The 25,774-nt window shown below is 32.3% G+C and overlaps 1 protein-coding gene across 1 annotated transcript in view; it reads left to right on the forward strand.

The window, feature by feature from the left end:
* Window positions 1-25,774, forward strand: part of LOC146540984 (B-cell receptor CD22-like) — a 58,866-nt gene that overhangs the window by 15,481 nt on the left and 17,611 nt on the right. Inside the window, exons 2-6 of the mRNA XM_085188289.1 lie at window positions 5,314-5,559; window positions 16,435-16,567; window positions 20,058-20,168; window positions 21,277-21,362; window positions 21,522-21,635. Coding sequence (XP_085044415.1) covers window positions 5,463-5,559; window positions 16,435-16,567; window positions 20,058-20,168; window positions 21,277-21,362; window positions 21,522-21,635 — 541 coding nt within the window. The 5' untranslated portion in view covers window positions 5,314-5,462. The remainder of the gene's footprint in view (window positions 1-5,313; window positions 5,560-16,434; window positions 16,568-20,057; window positions 20,169-21,276; window positions 21,363-21,521; window positions 21,636-25,774) is intronic.

The following is a 25,774-nucleotide window of genomic DNA, read 5'->3' on the forward strand; positions in this document are numbered from 1 at the left end:
GATGGAATGTGGGAACCTAGTTTAGGTACCTAGTTTTAGGTAGGTTTTATTTGGATTAATATTAAAAAATATTAAAAGAAAAGACTACCCCTCCACTGTATAGATATATTATTCTAAGTTGGTGTACTAATAATACCTATTACCTCTACGCCGATATAACAGTCTCATCACGTGACATTTCTCATGACCTTTAAATTAAAAGGTCTATTTGTTAGGTTATTACCTTCTTCCATAAATAATATATTTTCATGATGTCGATAAAAAGGGAATTTCTGTGTTGATTTGTAATTAACTAAAACTAAACTGACGTCAAATACACCTATTATTTCAAAAACTACCGAAACTATTTTTAAATGAGAAATGTAAATCATGAATTCCCCGCGACCAGATTGAAGCTACTGTCTCTTTTACAGTTCTACGCTGTTCCACTGCACTATTGGGGCTTTAAACAAATAATGAATCCACAATTTTCATCTACTCGAAACAACAATACTACCTATTTAATTCTCAAATACTTCTTACACTATTTCAGTATTATATAAGGATTATATGAGACACAAAGGGACGCAAAGCTTCATAGGTCAGGTGGGATCGAGCTTTAGATTATACGAGTTCTTGAAACGTCCATCTAAGAACGGACCGTGTTAAGATTACAGAATGTAATTGAAAATTAAGACCTTAATTAGAGTATCTCATCATTTTGTTTACAGAAAATTTAATTAATTCACCTACTTTTGTATTTCTAATTAAAGGAGTTAGTATTTTTTGTAGTGTTTTATATTTACTAAATATTGATTTTACACGTAATGTTTGTGCGTTGGATTATTAATAAGGCCGACGAAATATTTTTATTTTTTTTGTTCTGATACGACGAAAAAGCGCAGCGTTTAGTTCCGCTCAATACGCAATGTTTTAAAAATAAAGCGGAAAGTGAAAGAAAAAAGCATCTCAAAACTAGATTGCTATACAGATATGGCATACAGTGTGAAACTGAAGACAAATATTTATTACTAAGTTGTTTTGATTTTCTTTGCAAAATTTGAATATACTTATTATATTGATGATAAGAAATATATATTTTCTTAAGTTTTGTCTTTTTTTTTTGTATTGATAGACGAAACTAATCAAAAATAACATCAAAAACATTATTATTTTACACACACAAAGAATTGGAAGGATTGCAAAGATAAAAAATTCAGGGCGCGTAATGTAGCCCGGTTTATATATATATGTACGTGTTCGCCTTTCTTACTATATATTTGTAATGGCCGTCTTTCTTGAGGATTTATAAAATGGGTTTTCTTACAATTTTTACTATGACTAAAAAATATATTGAAGTAATTGAAATATTGGTTATATGTTTTAGGCACAATAAACTCAACTCAAAAATGGGAAATATAGTGTCTTAACACTAAATTCTCTTTGCCTGCCCTGCCGCAACAAAAATCGTGAATTTACGTTCACTGCATCTTAAATACATTACACTTATAATACAATCGTTAAGTAAACAGAGTCATTTAACTAACAAGACTAGAACCCACTACCGTCGTTGAACATTTAACAGCCCCCAACCTATCATTATACTGGCTCTTGCACGCAAATTAAATCTTAAGGCATCTCGTAACTAATAATTTAGGCATCTGAATACATTTTACAACACTATAAAATTATCTTTCAAATAAGGAGTGAGAGTTATATAAATTCTTTTGAGTTTTTTTCTTTGGCTTGTTAAAAAACAACAAAGCTTCGAGAAAATATTTTTTATATATATTGTTAAAAAAAATAGTGAAGTGTGAGACGGACTTGTCTACCGCGGGTTCCGTATCACGGGAAGTAACCTATCGATTTAGATTACATGGTGAATTTCATACAATACTTATATATATACAAACATACATTAATATAATTAAAACAACTACAACCATCATCTTAATTAGTCAAAAACTAAAACTTAAATGCACAAACAAGTTCTAACATGCTAAAATTCATCTATGTTAGATTTAGTGGTCTTGGTATAAAATAATTTTTAATTTATAATAGTCATATGAAATGAAAAAATGCTTTAACAATTTTGTTTTTCAGGTATTTCTATTGAAAAATAAAATTTTTGTAAATGTATATTTTTTTCCTTATATAAAAAACGGTTACGTTTTACGGGAAAAAGAAACCCCTAAAAACAAATTATATCTTCTCTATTCATATAAAAAGTAAAAGTAATAAGAAAAAATATCGGAATGTCAGTAACAGTTCGCGTCGAGAACCGCCGGGGGCATTGAATAGTTTAATAACTATAATCAAACAAACAAGGAGCTAACGTGAGAATGTTGATGCTTCAGAACTTCGCCCACGGTGTAATATACGGTTGTTATACTATAAACCAATTTCTTGTTATAATATCTATGTTTTTTACTTTTATTTTTTATTTCTCAGTTAGGCTATTGTAGATAAATGCGACGATTGTGGGTTTGATTCCTAGTGGGTGGAATTAATTTTTAACATTTTCATTTCCTTGTCTCGACTCTCAAGAACGAAAGTATCTTAATGGGAACAGAGTTCCTTAGTACTATTTTCCCAGGTTCCCTCTGCCTACCCTGCTTTGTGCGGGATACAGCGTGAAGTGAAGTGAGTTTGACCACCCATCAAGCAATCTGTCAAATTCGTGTACAGATTAGAGACCATACTGACTTAACATTACGTTTTTTTGGGAGAAGAAATAGAGTAAATGATTATAGCATTTACTGTAGTATTAATTCTATAAACTTTTTTAGTACTAAAGGAATAAATAGGCTACAAGCAACATAAATATTTGAAAGCGGAATTAAATACAGATGTTACCTGATTTCGAGGACTGCAGCGTGGAGCATTCAGTACTGAACTTTACAAAAAAATTAAATTAAATTAATTAATGAGAGCAACTTGAAAATTTTAAATCGCATATGGCTGCAGTTAACAAATTAAATAGTATTTCTTTTTCCTTAGTAACCTCTTGCATTAAACAAAGTATTAAGAGAAAAATCTATAATGAAGACACTCTGTTCTCCACTTTACATCAAATATCGTGATCCCTTTGTATTTTGTGTTGAATGACGGAACCTAACGCTGCCTTTTTTTTAAATCCAAAGCTTAATGGTGATTTCAGAAACATTACATGATGTGTGGCGATACCTAACACCGTTTATTGTCTAAATGAACAGGGACGATAATATTTTAAAATATATAGAGCATACCCAATGGCATCGTGGTGCAAGGTATGACTGCAATCGCGACGGCCATGGGTCCGATTTCTACACTAGGCAATATCTCGAAAATTGGGCGAAAAGTAAGAAACTTAGTGTTTTGACACTAGGTTGGCTCTAGCATGCAGAATGCATATCAGATACCGGGGTTGCATATACAACCGTTGCATAACCTGCATTCACTTTCAGCACCATGATGGCTTCATCAAGATAATTTGTAGCTGATTTTAAATTTAAATATCCATAACTAAATTGAACGTTGCTATTTATGACTGCGCTATTCTGAACGAAATTTCATGCCAAAGTGCTCATATATGAGAATATTTTAAGTGAATAATGCTGTGATATGTATGAAGTTATATCCATATTTCATAAATAAGTCTGCTTTAGGAGAACGTATTTTGAATGAACAAGTTCCTTGTGAATTTAATTATTAAAGTAGGTGGGTGTAGGTTCAATTTTTGTATTGTATTTATAGTTTCAAATTTTTATATTTAACTGGTAAGTTCGCTAAAGAGGAGGAAAACAAAAAATATCTTAAGTTTCTGTAATATTAGGTTTGTAATTTTGTTAATTGTATACAGTGTTCGTTTTACTTAAGAATAAGGATTTTCCTTAAGAATAAGATTTTTCCTTTTATTCCGTTTTTCACTTTACGGAACAATGTTTTTTATAACGGATTCACGCAACTCTGAGCTAAAGAGCCTCTAATGACAAAGCAAGATTCTTATGACAAAATAATCTAGAAATTAAGCAAATTGAAGTCGTTAGGGCGCAGTGGGACCCCGTTATGTGAACGCGACGTTTGTGGAACGGTTCCCAATAGGGGGAGTGAATTATTTTCATTTCCTCGCTCTGAAAAGAAGACAAAAGCGTTGCTTTTAGTTCTATCACCCAATACGCAATGTCTAGAAAATTGATACGTAAAGAACAGAGTGTCTCAACACTTCGCACTTGTTAGTTAGTTAACACAAGGTTCCCTCTGTCTATCCAGCTATATGCGGGATACGGCGTGAAAAAAAACTGTCAAGTACGGGTTGAATTGTTAGTTCAACGGGAACCCTAAAAAATATATTTTTTTATAAATATTGCTAAGTATCCTATGAACCTGCGACCACTGCCACACACCACCGTGCCCCAATAAACTTGTAAATGTATAATTTTACGACAATACGTGTGTTGTAAGTTGTAAGTAACGCATTAAAGTGTAGGCTTGACATTTATGTGTTCGATATAGCGTCTTAATCTGTAGAGTCAAGAGAGTGGGTGGTCAGAGTGGGCCTCGATTGAGTTAACTTTAACTTTAAATTACGTTAAAGTTAACTTTTATTATTCTTTTTAAGTGATTGAATTTGAAAAATAAATAGATTAGTTGACGGTATCGTGGTGCGGTACCTAGTTGTGAGTTCGATTCCTTTTTGGGGGAATTATTGTTTTTAAATTGATTTCGTTTTCTCTTTCTCTGTAAAAGGAACGGTTGTAAGGTCGATTTTCAGTCTGAATAAATGGAAATGATTATATTATTTTTATCGTAAAATTTTCCTGCTTTGGTAATGCTAAGCAATAAATGAATAAATATTAACCCCTTCAGTGAGGCTTTGCCCACTTGTTTTTAAAGTAAATTTAGAGAAAATTGATTAGTTTTTTTAGTAAGTATTTTCATTTTTCTATTGAAAAATGTTAAGCTATTTCCCATCTATCTAAATGGGCGGTACACACGTACGGAAAACGCAATTTTTCTCTCGTAAATTCCGATCCCGCAAAAATTTCGGTATAAAATATAGCTTATATGTTGCTATGTCACAACCCCTTCTGCTAGTCCTATAAAAATCGGTTCAGCTGTTCAGGAGATTAACCAAAGGCAAAGGGAAAGACAGATAGATAGGCAGATAGAATAAAGTTTTAAAATTGCTTGTGAGAAGAAAGAGAAGAAAGAAAAAACAAGTTTATTTTGAAATCACAGCCAGATATTTTATTTATATATATATATATATATACATATATATAGATTTGCTTATATTATAACATTATATAAAAAAAACCATATTATTAAATAATACATTATTTCTTGTTTCAGATTCTAACATCGGTGTACAATAGCTAGTGTTGTAACGGGAAGATCTAATTGATTGATAGTGATGTTTCAAAGATATCGATAAAATCATTTCAAAAATGTTAAAACAGTGTATTTAAGTGATGTCTATATGTAAAATTTAAAGTACCAACATGTTTTTGCTTAGGGTGGGTTTTATGTTGAAATTAATTCTTTGTTTAGTCATGTGCAGTGTGAAAAGTCAACAAGAAGTCCTTATTGAGGAATCATGTAAGTAAAATTTAATGAACTATTTATTAATTATTAGAGAGTCGAGGCCAGTCGTGGCGCAGGGGCACAAGCGTGCGACTGTTTGTCGACAGGTTACGAGTTCAATTCTCACTTCATTTTCATTGAGTTCGGACACTCAATGTCTCAAAAATTCAGCGGAAAATAGGGAACGGAAGTGTTTTAAGGGGAATGCACTATCTTAACACTAGGTTCCCAGGTTCCTTCTGCCTACCCTGATATGTACGGAGTGAATCTAAGAGAAATTTTCAATTAACATACATCTAACTTCTAATATAATTTTAATTCTGTTTAAATTAAATTAATCATTTATTTATTACAATACCCGCATCTCATCGTGCTAGTTGGTACAGTGAGGGGTGTCTGAAGTGCCATTTTAATTATCTAAATGAAGTACTTCCACAATATAATTGATGATAGCGCTTATTAATGTTTACCAAATCCTGTTTCCTTATTTAATAAAAAAGTAAAAAAAAAATTTTAAGTTAAACGGTTTTATATTGCAGATAAATGTACTAAAAGCTAAAAAATAATTTCATAGAAATTATGATTACTAAAATTTAATCGTGGGGCACGTCCAATATCTACAATTGAAAGACATAGCGTGAGACTTCACCCACCTAGTGGTAAGTAGCAAGTGTCCCCACGATTTTATTTTAGTAATCATAATTTCTATGAAATTATTTTTTAGCTTTTAGTACATTTATCTGCAATATAAAACCGTTTAACTTAAAATTTTTTTTTTACTTTTTTATTTTTAAGTTTTTAGTTTTTATTTCTCATGCTATTCAATTCGTTGAAATGAGGCTCGATGTCTCATTATTGCAAGGTTAATGGAGAATGTTACGAACGACCCCCCCAGAGGTCCAATAGAGGGACAAGGCTATGTACAACAAGATGTGCCTGAATCTTGAGGGGAAAACGCTAACGACATATCATTTTTATCCACCTAGTGCCATACAGTTCTCGGCGCGCTTTTACCTTTTACCTTGGGTGGTACCCCTAGCGACGTATAATTTTTAGGCACCCTATAGCCACACAGTCCTCGACAGGATACCAGATTTTGACTTAGGTGGGAGATTCATATTGTAATTGTGTATAGTATACTGTATTATACTTACCAAGCCCTTTATTTTGATACCCATATTGATGGGATTGAAAACTACATTATCCGCCATTTTGTAGCAGTGGCCATCTTTGATTTTGATTTTGTATAGTGCACTGAATTCTACTTGACAAGCCCTTTCATTTGATACCCATATTGATGGGATCGAAAAAACTAACTTGTACGCCATCTTGTAGAGGCGGCCATCTTGGATTTTGATTTTGTATAGTCCACTGAATTCTGCTTGACAAGCCCTTTCATTTGATACCCGTATTGATAGGATTGAAAAAAACTAACTTGTCCGCCATCTTCTAGTGGCGGCCATCTTGGATTTTGATTTTGTATAGTCCACTGAATTCTACTTGACAAGCCCTTTCATTTGATATCCATATTGATGGGATTGAAAAAAACTAAGTTGTCCGCCATCTTGTAGCGGCGGCCATCTTGGATTCACAATAATATTGAATATGGATAATTGTATTGTCACCAGAATCAAAGGCGTATACCAAATTTCAGATCAATCGGTTAACGGGAAGAGGGTTAAATTTCAATTACTAAATTTGACCCAAACAAACAAACAAACGGGGTGAGCTAAATAAAACCGTTTAATAAAATAGTGCAGTGGTATCAAGGGGCCATTAGTTTAATTTCATATGTATGCATATTTGGTCTAGTGAAAGTTATAGTCTTCTATATGTATGAAAAAAATCGTAAAAAATAAAAAAAATAATGATAGATGATAAAGGACGGTTAATTTTGAATGTAAATTGTATCTGAATTAGGCGTAAAATGGAAAACGTGAGTTTCTTAATATTAGGTTCCCAGGTTCCTTCTGCCTCCCCTTAAAATAATCTTAAATTATAATAATCTTAAAACTCGTAACCATATTTTTATTGTTATCGATGTCATGCATGGGTTTTCAAAGAACTAAGCTTAAATATGTTATAGCGAATATTTCCAATAAAATTATCTATAGAAATCAAGAAAATACTTAAAACTACTTAGAGACTTACATAAAACTAAACTAAAAAAGCGATATTTTTTTTAAATAAAAAAATTAAAGCTCTTTATTTGAATGAATAAAATAAAACCTGGTATTTAAAGTTTTAGAAAAATATTTTGTATTGTATGAGATAGGATTATTTATTTGAAACTATATTTGGTGCTTCTGAAAATGAAAATATCAAAGGTTGAATATTTCAACACCTCGTCAAAGATGTCAATAGATTTTTTTCTATTCTCACTCGTCTCTCGATATTGCACTGTTTTTATACTTCAATAGTCTCAGTGGTAGCATTTTAAAAATGCTAGATTATTTTTAAAACATGCAGTTTGATATAAATTACTATAAAATATTAGAAAAGATTTTGTTGAATTGAGTTAGAAAATCTTTATTTCTTTTTATATAGCTTAACAGTGTTGTTCAAATAGATAAACTATCGTAAAAATATTCTATAGTTACGTTTTATCACTTTATTTTGCATTTTTCTGCTCACTTAGAAACTAGCCTCTTCTAAATATTTGACATAATTATACCACGTTCCATTAGTTCATTCTTTCCATTCATTTTTTCGGCGGAAAGTGGGGTACTGAAAATGTTTTAATGGGACGGAATTTCTTAACACTAGGTTCCCAGGTTCCATCTTCCTACTCTGCAGGATGTGCAGGATGCAGCGTATAGCTAAAAAACTCATGTCATGTTCAATGTATAAAATAATTATGTGGTATTTGTAATCACATTTTCAATGTTATCGTGACTACAGTTAAACAAACATTAAATGTATTCAGCATGTTATAATTGTGACCTTGCGGTTACGGTTTTAATAAACAACTCTATTGCATGCAAATATTCATATAAATATATTTTGTATTTGCAAATAATACGCCTATTAAAGTTTATTTGATCAATGAATAAATAACGCTTTTCCCCAGTTTTGTAGACTGCGTGCTAAGTAGTAGAGATCACCACATTTTCCAGTTCTGGACCTGTCTGGGAAAATGAAAGTAATTTATGCTCCTTAGTGGGGATTGAGGCCGTCGTGGCGCAGGGTACAAATGTGTGACTGTAAGCGCTATGTGGGTTCGATTCCCATGCAGAGGAATGAAATAGTTAATATTTTCATTATCTCACTATATGGGATACAGCGGGAAGCTTAAAATAATCGTTCACAGGCGAACTTTGAAATTAAATTCATCATAATATTATCATCACAGTCTATGGTAAAAGATAAAAAGAAATGACTAACTATTTTAGCAAAAACAGTAAGTAATATCTTTTTATCTTTAAGAAAAACCAAGCTATTCACGGGAAGTTATCATTAAATACATTACGTACTCAGATTCGAACCCCCGCATAGTAATGATGCTACTCTCGCGTCTACCGCACATTCATTAAGCTAATTAAAAACAACGTCATGTAGTCGTCGCCATGACGACGCGAGCGAGCGCGCTTACATTATTTTGTTATGGCTTTAGATGAACCGACGTTTTATGTGAGGGTAACAAGTATTGCAACTGTTATAACGTATGCTTTTATAATTGCTTATGAAGGTTGTGGGTTCATATCAATCTATGAACATAGTGTATAAAAAATTTAATAGAATATTCTTGGTTGCACACATAAAAGCAGATTAATATTTATTAATATATAGACTAAGATATAACTCCATGCATTTACTTATTATCAATGTTCAAATTGGTTGACAATTTTTTATGATGATATTTGAATTCTTTCACCCAACACATTTTGTTGTGCAATAAGGAAATAATATTTCATAAGCATTTTCGTCGTACTCGCATTATATATAAAATAAATAAAATATAATTATAAAAATTAAATAAAAAAAAATAAGACAATAAATATCTATTTTTATTATTTATCGATATACCATAGAGCACATCACTATCAGTAGTAGCCCACACACGAGTATTAGATTACAAAGCGCAAACACCGCATTTGATAGCATCCCTCCCTTTCACTCTCGCCATTCTCAGAATATAAAACGAGACAGATGTAGGATGTCTTGAAAACTAACAAGTGTCCAGATTTTTGGGGTGTGATTGAGAGAACTTATAAGTGTTTCAGTGAATTTATATCAAATATATAATTAATTACCTTCTTGCCTCTGCCTATCCTGCTATACGAGGGATAATGCGTGAAGCTAAAAAAATATTTAAGCTTATTTGATGCAACAACGACGTATTTGCACTTTTGAACAATTCCAGGAGAAGCAATCGAAGCTTGTAAATAGTTTTGTCGCAAATATGACATATAAAAGTTTTTTTTCTATAAATTAATTTTTGACAAAAACAAAAACCGACTTCTAACAACGAACTAAAAAGTGAAAAATAATTATATAAAGATTTTATAATTTTGAAGTCGGTGTCAAGCTAATGCTACAACACCTTTACTACAATATTTAATTACTAAGCCTGTTTGTTTTACTTGGCACCGACTTCAAAATTATAAAATCTTTATATAATTATTTTTCACTTTTTAGTTTGTTGTTAGAAGTCGGTTTTTGTTTTTGTCAAAAATTAATTTATTTTACGATTTTAAGTGATGGGTAGATCTTAAAATGATGCTTCTTGAACGAGTGGTGATGGTGGTGGTAGTGGTTGTCAACGATTGGTTGTGGTTGTCCCATGTAAAACTTCATTTAATTAGGTATTATTTTTGCGCAAAGTAACATTTTGGTATATTGACAAGAACATACATAAAAAGTATTCGGGCGAATTGGGAATCTCCCTTTTTTGAAGTTGGTTGAAAATGAGAACATCCTCTTTTTTGAGGTTGGTTGAAAAGAAATGTAACAATCAGGAATCTCACTTCTGACATCGAGTTAAAAAGTTTTTGCTTGTAACTATTACAGTATAATCAATTTTTTACCAAAAAAAACAAACTTTCTCAATTTTCACCCGATTCCATAATCGGAACCTAGCCAAACTTTCACCAAATTATCCTTGAAGTGTATACTTTCAAATAAAAATAAAATAAAAAGAATCATCAAAATCAGTTTGCGCGACATTGAGTTATTCGTCTATTTGTCGCGCACATACCTAATGCAAATTTAAGACTTATGTGATTTTCTCATGGATACCATTGTCAGACATGGACCAAAAAAAAAATGGGACCATTCGGGAAGCTTCACCTTTCAAATAAAAAAAAAATTATCAAAATCGGTTCACCCAGTCAAAAGTTATGAGGTAACAAACATAAAAAAAAAAATAAAAAAAAAATACAGTCGAATTGATAACCTCCTTTTCTTACAGAAGTCGGTTAAAAAACAAAGTCCATTTATGTCATTGTTAAATTAAACAGTAATGAGATTGTATCTTATTATTATTAGTCGTTTGATGAAGAAATATATTAGTATGGGAAGCTATTTATCTTATTAAGGAGTCCTGCCGTGGTGTGACTCTGATATTTCATTCTATCTTTTGTAATAAAACTATAGAAAAAATATAGGAAAACGCATACAGCAGAGTAGGCAGAGGTATAGTATATCTAGTACGTGTACGGACTACGGAGTGTCTTAGTCCGTTCCCAAAATTTTCGAGGCATAGCGTCTTAGTGGCGGAACTCTACGCCGCGCTTTGCCTCGAAGAAATGAAAATATAAATTTAAAAAAATATTTCGTTTCCTCGAGTGTGGATAGAACCCACTATAACCACTAACCCTTACACATTTGTGCCAAAAAATACTTAAATAATATTAATTTATTAATTGTAAAAAAAGAGAATATAAAAAAATCCTCCTGTTTAACGCATCATTGATCCATTATAACTAACTAAGCTATAAGTTAATATCCGTTCATGGTAATATTTTTAACAATAACGGTAAATGGTATCACCGTTGCGAGCGGAGTTTTAGGGCTTCTTTTTCCTCTGGGTTATTTTTATGGAAAATACAAAGTAAACGAGCGTACGGGTCACTTGATGGTAAGTGGTCACTGCCGCCCACGACCCCGTGTGGTGTGACCAGAGGAGCTACTAGCGCGTTACCGGCCTTTAGGGTTGAGAGGAAATAGATGCGCTTTTTTAAGGCACTTATCGATCTGCAAACACTGTCGCAGGTAGGCCTTTTGACAGCTGCGTGGAGCGTGAAAGAAAGTTTGCTACCAAAATAACAATAAATAATCATTACGTTTGGTGGCTGGTATTCATTGCCCAATCTTACAATGTCCTATTGTAAACACGATAGTTGTGGTTTCGATGTCCACTCGGAAGAATCTGGTGAAGGAAGCACGGCGTTAAGCTCCGATACGCAACATACAATGAATTTTTACGGAAATTATTCTAAAAATGTCCACAGCCAACGCTGTTACACGGTAGTAGGCGTGACGACTACAAAGAAAAAAAAAGCAAAAGAATAAATCACAATCCTGTATCCGCCATAACACATAAAATGCAAAATATTGTAAAATCCGTACGCAAAAAGGAATAACCTGCCCACCCATTATTTACAAGACTTTACCATATATTCAAAAAGGCAATAAAATCCCAAGGTTTCTATTGTCGAGGTAAAATTTTGAAGGGTCATTACACGCGTTAAATCGCCATTGAGCTTACAATTGTATAGAAAAAGATTTGAAAGAAGTCAGAAACTTTTGAATTTCTTCTGTTTTTGTATGGTAGGTGGTTGGTGAATAACTCGTGGCGTGCTGGATTAAGCGTGTCGCCAAGTTTTTGTGTTAGGTATTAAATTATAATTTATTTTAACCTTTTGTTAGTACGTTATATGGAATTGTAGTACGTGCGTGCTATGTTTGTTAAAGCTTATAAATAATAAATAGGCATATATAGCAGGGTAAGTGGAGAACCTAGTGGTAAGGCTCTCAGTTTTCCACTTTTCACTTAATTTTCGAGACATTGAACGGTAGGTAGCGGATTTCAACGCCTTTGTTTGTCTACTTAAGTGGGGAAATTAAAATAATATAAATCATAATCATTCAATGTTTTATATCATATACCAATAATTCCCCCGATTTAGGATCCAGAACCGTCGCCATTAGTCAAACACTTTACCACTGTGCCGCAACGGCCTCCATGAATGATAGCTATATGACGGCCCATAAAATAACAAGGGCTTAACTTATTTATGTGTCTTCTGTATATTTGAAAGCCTATTTTAAAGTTTTATGCTGGTTTTGATTTTATATTCTTGTGTTTTTATATGCTCCAAATATTTAATTTAACTCAACTCAGGAATCGAACTTATATCCACCAAAAACACCGAAACCCAACCAACCACGTCGGTGATAATCAATTAAAATCCAAATACGTTTCGGGGATTGTAGGAGCAAAAAACACGAGTAAAAGCCATTCTATAACAATGCTCGCGCCAGGTGTGTTCAATCTGATCAAAAATCAACGCAACAAAGCGACCGTTCATAATACAATTCTGTGGAATTTCTGGCTTTAGTTTTCGATGGTTGTTAGTGAATGTATTTTTTTTATATATATTTTTTAGTTTCACGCTCTATCACGCATACCTCAGGGTAGGCGGAGAAAACCTAGTGTTAAGGCCTGTTCTCTGTTTTTAGAAAAGTGCAGAACTCATTTAGTATGTTGGAATTTTTGTAGTAAGATTAACGTTAGGCTATTTTCCTATTGTAAGGTGCGGGTTCATCAAATGGCATAGATATAATTTCAAGCTTATAGGAAATATCATATCTTGTGGGAAAATACCCCTACTAATGATATTATATATATAATATACCCAATATATCACTAATAGCTAAAAAGAACATCTCGTAATATAACAAATAAATGTATGTAATATTTGGTGCATCAAAGACGCATTTGCAGTTTTTAAAATAAATAATGTACCTATATAAGTAAAAAAGTTGTTCATATTGACAAAGTAGTATAAATAACTTTGACCAAAAATATAATTGGAATTTAAACTCGACAGTGACTGTAGTAAACTATAGTACAATAGCATCCATGCGACCGTAGTAGAATTTTAATTCAGAAACTATAAAGACCAGTCACAATGCCGCTCTATAGAATTTAAACTATTGTGTAAAATAGAGGATTAATAAGGTTTTTTTCATTGGTCTTGACTTTGATCTTTTTTACCTAACTCATAGAAAAATGAGTTTGACATTCATACATTTCCATAATAAAAGATATTAATATATTTATAGATACATATAAATATTTTAGGTTCTATTATTTATTTTAAAAAAAGTAATCTACTGTTTGAAAAGAATGATGATATAACAATACGTTGCAATTCATTATATTATTTTATATGTAGGTACATTATACGAGCAACAAATAAAGTTTTGGTACCAGAGCCAGGAAATGATAAAGATTCGTTCCCCAGTGGGAATTGAGCTCATAACCGTCACGTTTATAGTTAGACGCTATGCCACTGTACCACAACTCACTAATTTCTCTATAACCACTTGACCTGAAACACAAAAATATATAATATATAAACAAAAAAATCTCGACTGGATAAAAATGAAAAAGGAAAAAACAAACCTAATAATTTATTAGGAATAACAATCAGGATCCATTTAAATTTTACAGGATATATTTTTATGGGACTATGATTTAATTGGTAGAAGAATGGGTTTGAAAAACACATTAGCCTTTTTCGCATCGCTTAAACGAACAATATCAACGAACGATTTCAAAGGAAAGAGGAAAATTTCATAAGCATATTTAATAAATGTTCGTATAGTTCACGCGGGCGAAGCCGCCCTAATCAACTAGTATATAACAAATATCTTTTATAATTATACATTTAACTACTATACATAGTAAATATTCTCTTGTCTTAACAACATCAAAAGCATTTATAATATTAATTATTATTTTAATTAAGTCTCGACTATCAGTAATTGAATTCGTCGTCTGAAAATTATGTAGAATGGAAATTGTCTCATATAATAAATTAGTGGGCAACCACGAATATTAAATTAAATGTCTCATTTCAGATATGAAATAATTTTTGGGCTTAATGAGAAAAAAATAAGTTGAAGCCGAAAACTTTTAAAAGCAATATCCTGTTTTTTATCCGCTCAAATTTCGAAACATTGCGTGTTGATTGGCAGAGCACAACGCCGCGTCTTGTCCTCTAACCAGAAACATCATTTCCCTCGAATGGGAAACGAGTCCACACCACAAATGCCTCAAACTACAAGATCTAGACTTTCACCAAAACCCTTATTCTTACAATAAACAAAAAATATATTTAAAAATATTGTCAAAAAGAATAAAAATTGCAAAGAAATTTAACAATTGACCCGATCCTGTCATAACAATAATTTGTGCCTACACTTACCGCGTGCAACGGTCAATTGCTACTGATTTAACGTACCGACGGTCGGTCACTTTAAGTGATATATGAGAGTACTGTATCATAGAGTTGAGTGATATAAAAAACCTTATAAAACATTGAAGAAAAGCGGATGTTTTGACACTATTATCTTTCTGCATACACCCATCTACATAAATGATAAATCGTGGTTGTTCAGACACATAGCAGGATAAGCAAAGTGGACCTAGGGACCTAGTATTAATTAGTCCGTTCCCATTAAGACACTTCTGTTCCTTACTTATACCTATTATATATTACTAGCGGCCCGCCCGCGGCTTCGCCTGCGTCAACTACGTTATTATTAATTTCTATCTCCATGAGTACCTACGTCCTATAAGTGACGTCCATGCAAAATTTGAGACTCCTAGCATTACAAATGCTAATGTAACGAAGTTTCATACAAACTTTCGACTCCAAAAACAACCCCTTAGAAGTCGAATATTGCAAATTCCCGTCTTAGCGAGCACCTACGTCCTATAAGTAACTCCTATGCAAAATTTGAGATTCCTAGCACTTGTAGTTTCTGAGATTTCGTGATGAGTGAGTGACCTTTCGATTTTATATATATAGATGAAAAGCGTGAAACTGTTTTATTATGAAAGACCATAAATAGATGTGACTTTTTGAGAGTAATATTTGTATTAGACATCTTTGCGATGTTATGGTCATTTTCCCGCTCTGGTTGACGTAATGTCTCGTAAATTCAGCAGAAAGTGGGGAACGTGAATCTTTATTAAAGACACAATATTAATTACTTACTAAAATTCGTATTATAAGAGACAAAATATATATAAACATATATCTCTACGAGTACATATTAATAAAAACAAACCTCGAAGTAAATAACTGGATGTGTCCCATCGTCCGTCAGATCGTCTCAATGTCTCCACCGGAACACGATGCTGCTCAGTGAGCTGCTTACCGCGATACTGTTTGTGTTTATATATATGTATATCTATATATTGGTATATACATATATGTATGTTTAAACATAAACGTATTGTATATGTATTATACAGGATGTATAAATTGTGAACATATCTTCAATTAAATTACTTTTTATGTATAGTATATACTTGTGTATTGTATAGGGAGAGAATAGTATTGATAATACTGGTAAAAGGTCAAGCAGAAAGCATGCATTCTCCCCAAAAACAGATATAGAAATGAAGATGTTTATTACAGTGGGCGAGGCGTAAAAGACTTGCAGAAAACAGAGAGAAAAGAAATAGAGCGAATTTAAGAACGTTGAATATTTAAAATAAAGGCTAGGCAGGTCTAATTAAAAAATGTGTTGATAATATAAATATTTTTTCAATTCATAAGTATATGAATCTAGAATAATCATTGGACTTATTTTTATACGTATCAACTAACTGTTTAAATAAAAATAGTATAAACATGTTTTTTGTTGCAGCGGCTATAGAGTCTTTTCACGCAGCGGTTGGCAATGAAGTGGAACTGCCGTGCGATGTCACCCCCGCCCTCCGTGGGGACAGCATGGGGCTCGTCATCTGGTATAAGCAGGGACACGAGACCCCTATATATACGTAAGTATATAAGAACTACGTAAATTTATAGGAATTAATATTATCCCTTATCCTTATTTTTGAATCGAACTCACAACCTTTATATTAATAGTCAGTCAGTCTAATCAAAATAGCTATCTTTTAGATAGCTAAGCTTCAGTTATATGTAAATGTATGTAACTCATGAACTAGGCGAGGTAGGTTATTATTAAGTTCCCCATTTATAACTGTTGCATTGCAGAGCTTAACGCCGCGTTTTATTTTATACAAAAATGTATTACTAAATAGACTTACCGTTATTTCAACGCAACATAGGTATTATTAATACTTTTTATGAAATAACTCACATTAAGCTAAACCTGTCAACATGGCGTACATGATCTATGAAATCTATAAAACTAGCTCAACTAACCAATCACTGCCGTTACTTTCAACACCAAATATGGGCATGAATTATGATAGAAAACCGACTTGGCCGTTTTGAGAAATGTCGTTTGTGACATGCTCTGGTTCTTGTAACGTTATAAATCTTAACATATGTTCCCTACATTGCACTGTCTGAGTGACAAGTACGGATAAATTATTTCATTTCATTATAGTGCAGTTATTTTGTTTAGCTAGACGTATATATAGAAGGTTACGAGACATTGTGTGCTAGATGGCGGAGCTAAACGCTGTACCGTATCTTACCAGAGGAAATAGAAATAATAATGTGCATTAAGTACATAATATATCAACAACACATACACGTCATATTACAAATAAATAAATATTCCTTATTTTTTTTGGTGAGTGATATTGTGGACTAGGTCTCCGCTCGGAGTGTGCTAATTAGTAATTATTTTCAAATCTCACAATGCGCAAAGGAAAAAAGTATCTTAACACTAGGTTCCAAGGTTCCCTGTGCGTACCCTACTTTGTGCGGGATGAAATAATCTAAAAAAAGGAAAAAAAGGTAGAGCTAATATTCACCCTAATTTAACTTAGCCACGATACAATGGAGTCAAATTAAAAAACTTTTACGTTTTAAAAAAATGTCTCTAATATATTAAAACATTATTGCAAAATATTATCGTTGTAATTTTCTCAGAAACTTTAAATTTTTAATCATAGTATCTGTTACAGACACGTTATATTACTCTTAGAGAGCTCTCAGTATCAAATTGTATTTTTTAATTGGCTTTCCAGATAAATTAATATTGTTTTTGACAAATATAATTAAAATTTGAGGTCGTTTAATATTTTAGCAAAGAAGTAAATTAGATGTTTACCTAAATCTGTCAAACAAAGTGATATTACCTTTACAAATCTATAAGTGGACCATTTTAAACACCTTTATGACGTTTTTTTTTCTTGCTACAGCAAGAAAAAAACCACGTGTAGCATGGTAGATAGAGAGAAAGTAGTGTTTAAACTGAACGCCGCACTTAACAGATTGTCTTAATGTCAGATTCTCTCTGCCTTTATGCGTGATAAATGGTGAAATAAACAAGTGAATTACAAAGAAAACAAAAAGCCGAATGCATACACTAATTTATTAAATCCAGTTACACTAGCGCTATCAAGACAAATTCGACGACGTATCATTTATCAAAACTTCATTCAAACGTTTCACCAGTGTAACAGTTATACAGTGTAACAGTTAACAGAGGGAACAAAGGAACGGACACATACATACCTACATACATACGTGTTAAAATATAACCCTCCTTTTAGGCTTCGCCGCAGTCGGGTAAAAAATTACTACTTTCTACATTTTGTTTAAATGAAACAAAGCTTATGTATGTATATAAATTTTAAGCCATCTAACTTGCATCTGATTGAATTAATTGAGTTTATAACAAGAAATCTCAACATGCGCTATGCATTTTAAACAAACGACAGGTGCACTTTGTACATTGACGATAACAAAAATGTATTTTTAACAGGCTCGTTACAAAGATATAATATAATAGGTTATTTATATAAAAATTTATTGCCCCTGTAGTGCAGTAGTCTTTATTTAAAAGCGATGGGTGTAAGTTTCAATATCTTGAATACTAGGCTATTAAAATTATTTATTAATGAATGAGCGGAAAATCACAGATTATCCCATTAAATAAAGATGAGTCTATAACGAAATTAAAATTTAATTTAATTTTTATATTTTTAAAATGTTAATCACATACTAACAGAAACATACGTAGCGGGAATCGAACCCGCGCATTAAATAAGACTTCCAAGCTCTTTAGTCAATTAATTCATTTCTTATCGAATATATTTCATAAATAAACGTTTTTTATAAGTTTAATATATTTTTTATCTTATTAAAACAGTGTATTAAAAACAGATAAGAAAATTTCCTCTTCCTAATAAGAAGAAAAAGCGACTATGAGTTCTCTTTAAAATGGGTTAATTGGTAAACGGAGTGTCTAAACACTAGCTTCCTTCTGGTCTGCTATAAGGGATACGCGGGATACAGCGTGAAGCTAAACAAAAGAAAAAAAAAACAAAAATATTTTCCAACACATGCTCCGCAATGCAACGGTACGACGTGAACGTGAATGTCATTTAAATCCTTCCATCACGTCGAGTGTCGCTTTGATTAAGCTATTAGCTTCTAGACGGCGGTATTGAGGGGATTATATCTACTTGCTTATAAAGTAAGGCTGGGTACATATGAAAGTTAGAAATTATATTAGTTTTGTGTTTTTTGTGTTATTTACATTGTATTGTTAATGAATTTTGAGCGTATAGCGGGTCAGTTGAGAAATTCTTAATTTTAGATAAAAAAATAATAATAAGTTGCTACCGAAGAAGTGAAATAAAATTATTACAACTGTTTTTTTAACATACAATAGGAAAAAAATAATAATTACACTTTCTTTTTAATTTTACAAATTAAAAGAATATAAAATATATCTTTTGAAATACACACAAGCAAACATGGAACAGATATAGAATATTAGTTCCGTTAAAGATACATCTGTATTTTTTTCACATAATTAGACCTTTCCCCTAAAACGAGATGTCTTTACCTTTTTTTTCTATTGAAATATTATGTCGGCTTATTTGTAAGGGAAAGCAATGCGTCGACAGATACACGCATCGATAATTTACGTTCAACGCAATCAAATTGACAAATTGGAATTATATGTTAATGCAACGTCCGTATGTAGATTGTAGATTGTTATATTATATAATGGTTGAAATATATGTTACGTAATAAATTTTGTTAAAAGTGGGGAATGGAAGTGTTAATGGGGAACGTAGTGTCCTAACACTAGGCTAGATACTCGTTGCCTTCTATGTGTGCCTCCAGCAATCCAATGTCTCTCAAATTAATTATAAATAAAAGAATAAAAATTGGATAAACTAGTTTGACTGCAGTTTAAGCAACAGGTACCCAATTAAAATATGCCCTATAAATAAATATTTTCCTCGTGAAGCACAGAGAACTGTAATTTCTTATAGTGATGAATTAATACTATAGATATAGTAAATATATAGTGTTTTTTTATTTTGTTGGCAGATTTGACACAAGAGATGGAGTCACCTCTCACTGGTCAGATCCGTCGACTTTGTCCACTCGAGCGACTTTCCGTACTACTACTGCTGCTGCATTAATTTTGAGTAAATTAAGGTAAGCTTTTAAATATATTTTCTTTTTTTAGCGTCATCCTGTATTATGCATTATGGTGTAGACAGAGGGAACCTGGGAAACTAGTGTTAAGATACTCCGTTCCTATTAAGACACTTCTGTTCACCACATGCTGCAGCGTCTGCCCCGCAGCAGCACAGCATTTGACCCTAATCGTGAAGATTTGCCCCAATTCCCTCCCAGAGGAAAGAATTATTTTCATTTCGTCGCTCTGGTAAAAATACAAAACGCGGTGTTGAGTTCCGCAATGCTACTGCCAGTGTTTTAGTACTAGATCTACAGCTAGGAGTGAAATTAAAAAAAAATAGACAATGAATACACTTTAATTATATTAAATTATTTAAACATAGGTATTTCCATTCTGTACTGTACTTTACAATAATAAGCGTTTAACTTTTCGAAAATCTGGTAGTTTTTTGTTTGAACACACCATGTAGGTACGAAACGTGATACGTGATTAAAGTAAAACAAAAGCGTTGGCATTGTGTGTTTATTTTTATTGGTAGAGGGATCCCCTAGGGGGTTTTTATTATTTTAATTTAATAATGCATCCATTATTGTAATTAAATATTTTAGCGTATACTTTTTTGTTTTTATGTTTTTTTTTATTATGTGAAATAAAGGTTTTTTTTGCCATTTAAAAGTGTTATTTCACAGCAACCGGTTTTCAAGAAGCGCGGGTTCAAATCCTGCTTGCTATGTTAACATTGTTATATGTTCTCTAAAAAGTATACAATTAAAATAATTACGGTAAAATATGAGCTATGAGGCAATTGTTGATCCAATGCTTTCTTTTTTCTTTTCATTCTGCAAAAAGTTCGATAAACGTTATTAACATAAAGCTTAAAGTAACTGGTCGAACTTTTTTATCTATAACTAAAGAAAATATTTGATTTGGATTTTTTAAAAAATATACAAAAATCGGAATATGTTTTTCAAGAGGAACAGATTCGTTTCTCGTCTATAAATCGTCGAATCTCGTCTCGTCGTCTCTCTAATAATATTTTCTTACCTAAGAAAATACATACTAACATGGAATAATACAAAACTTTAAAAGCGCTAAAAATATATTTCATTATATTTTGTTTAGGGCTGAAGACAGCGGCCAGTATAGGTGCAGAGTCGACTTCATCAAATCACCCACCAAGAATACACGACTCAATCTCACTGTTCTTAGTAAGTATTATATTTTTAGGTTCACTTATATATAAAAATATGAATAATACCAATAATTTTTGCCCATCAGTTTCCCTCTGCATACCTCGCTATTAACGTGATATGACGTGAAGTTATAAAAAAGTAAAAAAAATATTATACAAGTAATATTTTCCACAGTTCCTCCTGAACGTCTCCTCATCCTGGACCAATCGGGGGAGGAGATCAAAGGCGGCGTACTTGGACCGTACGATGAGGGTACTGAAGTCAATCTAACTTGCGTAGCTGTTGGTGGTAAGCTTTTATTATTTCAAAGCAATCATAACTTTCAATGTTTACTGGTTTGTAGTGTTAAGTATTTTTTTATGATTAAAACCAATATAACTGACATTTTGGTCTCCAAATCAAAAATGTTTTTAAAAATATATTTTTTATGAAAGAACTTAGACTCGATACTGGTAACTAAACGCGACAGGTTATAGGTTTCGTGCTCATCTGAAATTCAAAATAAATATTAAATATTTTTATTTCTTTGCTCTGGTAACGAAGCAAAACCGCGGAGTTCAGTTCCAACACGCAATATGCAATGCAACGAATTAAGCGGAAAGTAGGGAACTGAAGTATATTAATGGGAACGGAGTGTTTTAACACTGGATTCCCAGACCAGGTTCCCTCTGCCTACTCTGCCATATGAGGGATACGGCGTAAAGCTAGTAAAAAAAAAACTCCTTCTAGTGCTCTTCTTTAATATTACATGCTTTCTTAGTCTATACACTAGATGTGAAAATTAAATAACATTATCTAAATTTCATTTACTATTAGTAATGGGCTGATGAAGCTAAATTTGCTATTGAACGGTATTGTGATTCTAATCGCCAACGCTATCTCTAAATAGAGCATAAACGTTTATAGTATTCAATAACGTGATTTATGTAACATTCATGAAACATCGACAATGTAGGAGTTTGGAGGATTAGTATTTAGCATTCATATAGTTATGTACATATAATTATTAATATCTAAACATGAAGATTTCTTGGAAAACATATAAAAATTTTAATATCGCGAGATTTGAACTCGTACCTCTTGGATGGTTTCGGTTTTCTAAAACAGTATTTTTTCTTTTCTAAGAGTGGAATAACACTAATAATATTATTGTGACAATCACAAGTTGTGGGCTTGATCCCAGCTGGGGATCTCAGGAGATTTTTTTAGAACGGAGTGTTTTGACACTAGGATCTCTCTGCCTAACTGCCACTACTATAAGGAAGATACAAAAGATAGGTAGAATGTCTACATTATAAAATAATGCTATTACAACATAATATTTACAATAAGTTTAATTTTAACAATAAATAGATAGACTTGATTATTTTAGCATTACACTGTGTCCCGCACACAGCAGGGCGGAAACGTAGAGTTAATACACTCCGTTCCCCATTTCCCGCCTATTAAATATTTAATTTCCTCGAATGGGAATCAAACCCTCTACAAGTCGCGTATACAGTCATACATTATACTCCTGTAATTCCATTACAAATTAATTGAAACACTGACATGAAATCTCAATTAGTCAATCCACCTAACTAAGCTTCTGCATTTCATTATCCTTTCATAGAAGATCAAAGGGATGAATTGTCTTTGGACTTATTGACACTCGCATATAACGTTGACATGCCGTACGAGATGCCGACTTAGAATTATAAATTATTTATATTTTGCCAAAGGTATTTCTCTATACTTGGTGTTACGCCTTTTGTAGGTTTAAGTTTACTATTATAGCGGCGTTTAGGTACACACAATGCTTCCAGAATTTCAATTTTATTACATATTTTTTATAGTGATTTAGACACTTCTGTTTCCTACATCTTGATTGCCACCGCACTTTGTGTTGTCCAGAGCGAAGAAATGAAAATAAATAATTAATTGTTCCTTTCCTATAGTGGAAATCGAACTCACTACCTATAGCATTTACAGTTACGCTTGTGCCGTTGCGACGACTGGCCTCTTTTACATAGTTAATTATGTATAAGTCCAACCTAATAAAACAAATTGTTTAAATATGGAGAGATATTTTTACAAGTCGTGCTCATAGGAATCAAGCTTCAAATTTGACTGAAAAAGCCACAAATGTATGTTTAAATAAAAATAAAAATTTTAACATACGTATCACATTCTAAGTGCTGACATGCCTTTCGAATTAATAGTTTTTGAGATTAGCGCAACCAACCAAACAAAAATTTCTACTTTATAATATTAGTATACATTCCCCACATTGATATTAATACGCCACAACGCCTTCAATCATTTTCTTAATCCTTAGAGTAAGTTTTATTCTAAAAGCCCATGAAAAGAACGACTAACTTTATGTCGAAGTCTTCACGATAGCTTACACAATATAGAAAAAAGTGTTATATAGAGCGTAGCTGTCATCCGGATTCCTTTGGAAGACTTCCAGAAAAGTTTCATCGTCTCCAGAAAGAAGATTTTGCGTTAAATCTGTTCGAGCGTTCTTGCGAATAATTTTATATATAGTCAAATAAATACACGAAAAATAATGTTTACGTTTTTTTAACTTTTGGGCGCAGTTGTGGAACGTCTCACAGTAAATGATGGCAGTTCCTTCTGCACTCGCGGGAATGATTTACTTTAATTCATCTGTTCCGATAAACTAACCATTTAAAAGTGCTTGCAAAAAGCGCATATCAATAAAAAATATTAAAAATTTTAAGTTTCACATAAAACGCCCATCTTTCTCTAAATTCTAAAGCCTACCTTTAAAAAAATATTTTTATTTAAAAGCTTTTAACTATCCCATTGGAAAAAAATGGAATCCGGATTCAACATATTTACTCAAACACGTGCCAATTTCACCACTGACGTGAACAATGACAGCATTTTAATGATATTTATAAAAAAAGCATATTTAAATTAGCATTCAACAAATTAATGAAAAGGTAAAAGCATTGATTTCATACTAAAACAACCCCAAATTTCCAATAAATATTTCACAGGACAAAAATTAGGGGATGGGGATAGTTAAAACAATAAATATAATACCTTAAATAGCGTACTCGATAAAACAATTGGCTTTGTTAATTAAGCAGCACCTTGCTAAGCGCTTCAACCCTTATCAAATATCATGCACCTTTGTTGAGGAGTTCGAGGGTTGTTTAGCGAAATGGTCGCTTGACAAGGTTGACACGATTGACAGGAGGAAGCGGATATGGTGGATTTATGAGTTATTTGTTGTAATTTATTGATATGAAACAATATGGTAAAATCTAATAATAGCACAAAAATCCTTTGGTTCTATCGATCCCTTCAACTTTATTTTATCTCTTTAATATTATTAATATTAATTGGGCGGTATTTCTTAGATACATTCTATACTTCTTCGGCAGAAAGTGGAGAACGGAGTGTCTTAACATTAGGTTTCCTCTGCCTACCCTGCTGTGTGCAGGATACAACGTGAAGCAGATATTCTATACTAATCAGTACCAGACCTATACTAACCATTATAAGACCGGCTTGACTCCGGGCGCTTAAAATGTGGCATGTGTCATACACAATTTGAATTTATTTGGCAACGGGGACAAAACCACAGAAAAGCTATAAAGTATTATTGAATATATTATATTTATATGATATTAGATTTTTTGAATCGCTTTGATTGCGAAAAATTAAGGCAATCTCTTCCTATAGTGTTCGTCATTGTTGTTTACCCGTCTATGATTTTCCCGTCAGAATTTTGAATCAAACGTCCTTTTGTTTCACTCTTTACGGTCCCATTCGTAGCTCATTTCCTGTTTCGTTTATTATTTTTGGTTGTTTTCTTTTCCCCTCGGATTTAGTAGGAGGTTGGTACCCCAAATTAAGGTAGGGTCCCCTTATTTGTTATGTACGAATGTGTATAATATTATTAGGTTATTACGTTAACTAAACATAATTATTTTTAGTACCAGACTTTATTTGAAACCAGAATAAATGGACTATTTCATATGAAATTATTGAAAGGGCAATCCCTTAAAATTGTTATTCTTAGTCTTACATTTTCGCGTACTATGCGAGAAATAGCAAAATTAAATTTGTAAAATATCAATAATACAAACATTGATTCAAATACAAGTAAAGAACGACAGTTTCACGCCTTTTCCTATATAGCAGTGTTATTTAGCTAAGCAAAGGGGATCTAGTCTTAAACATTTCATTCTCCACTTTCTACTCAATTTTTAAGACATTAAGTGACGAATAATACAACTCAAAGCCGCGATTTACCTCCCGGGCAAAGTAAATGAAAATATAACATTTAATAACTTTATTTTTATTATTATAATTTCTCAACCTTTTTGGTAATCGAACCCAAAATCGTCGCGATGACAGTCAATCACTGTGCCACTATACATTAAAACTCTATAAGTAATATGTTTTTT

This window comes from Heliconius melpomene, chromosome 1 (assembly GCF_056956725.1).
Source record: "Heliconius melpomene rosina isolate 202511_hmr_F chromosome 1, ASM5695672v1, whole genome shotgun sequence".
Lineage (NCBI taxonomy): Eukaryota > Metazoa > Arthropoda > Insecta > Lepidoptera > Nymphalidae > Heliconius > Heliconius melpomene.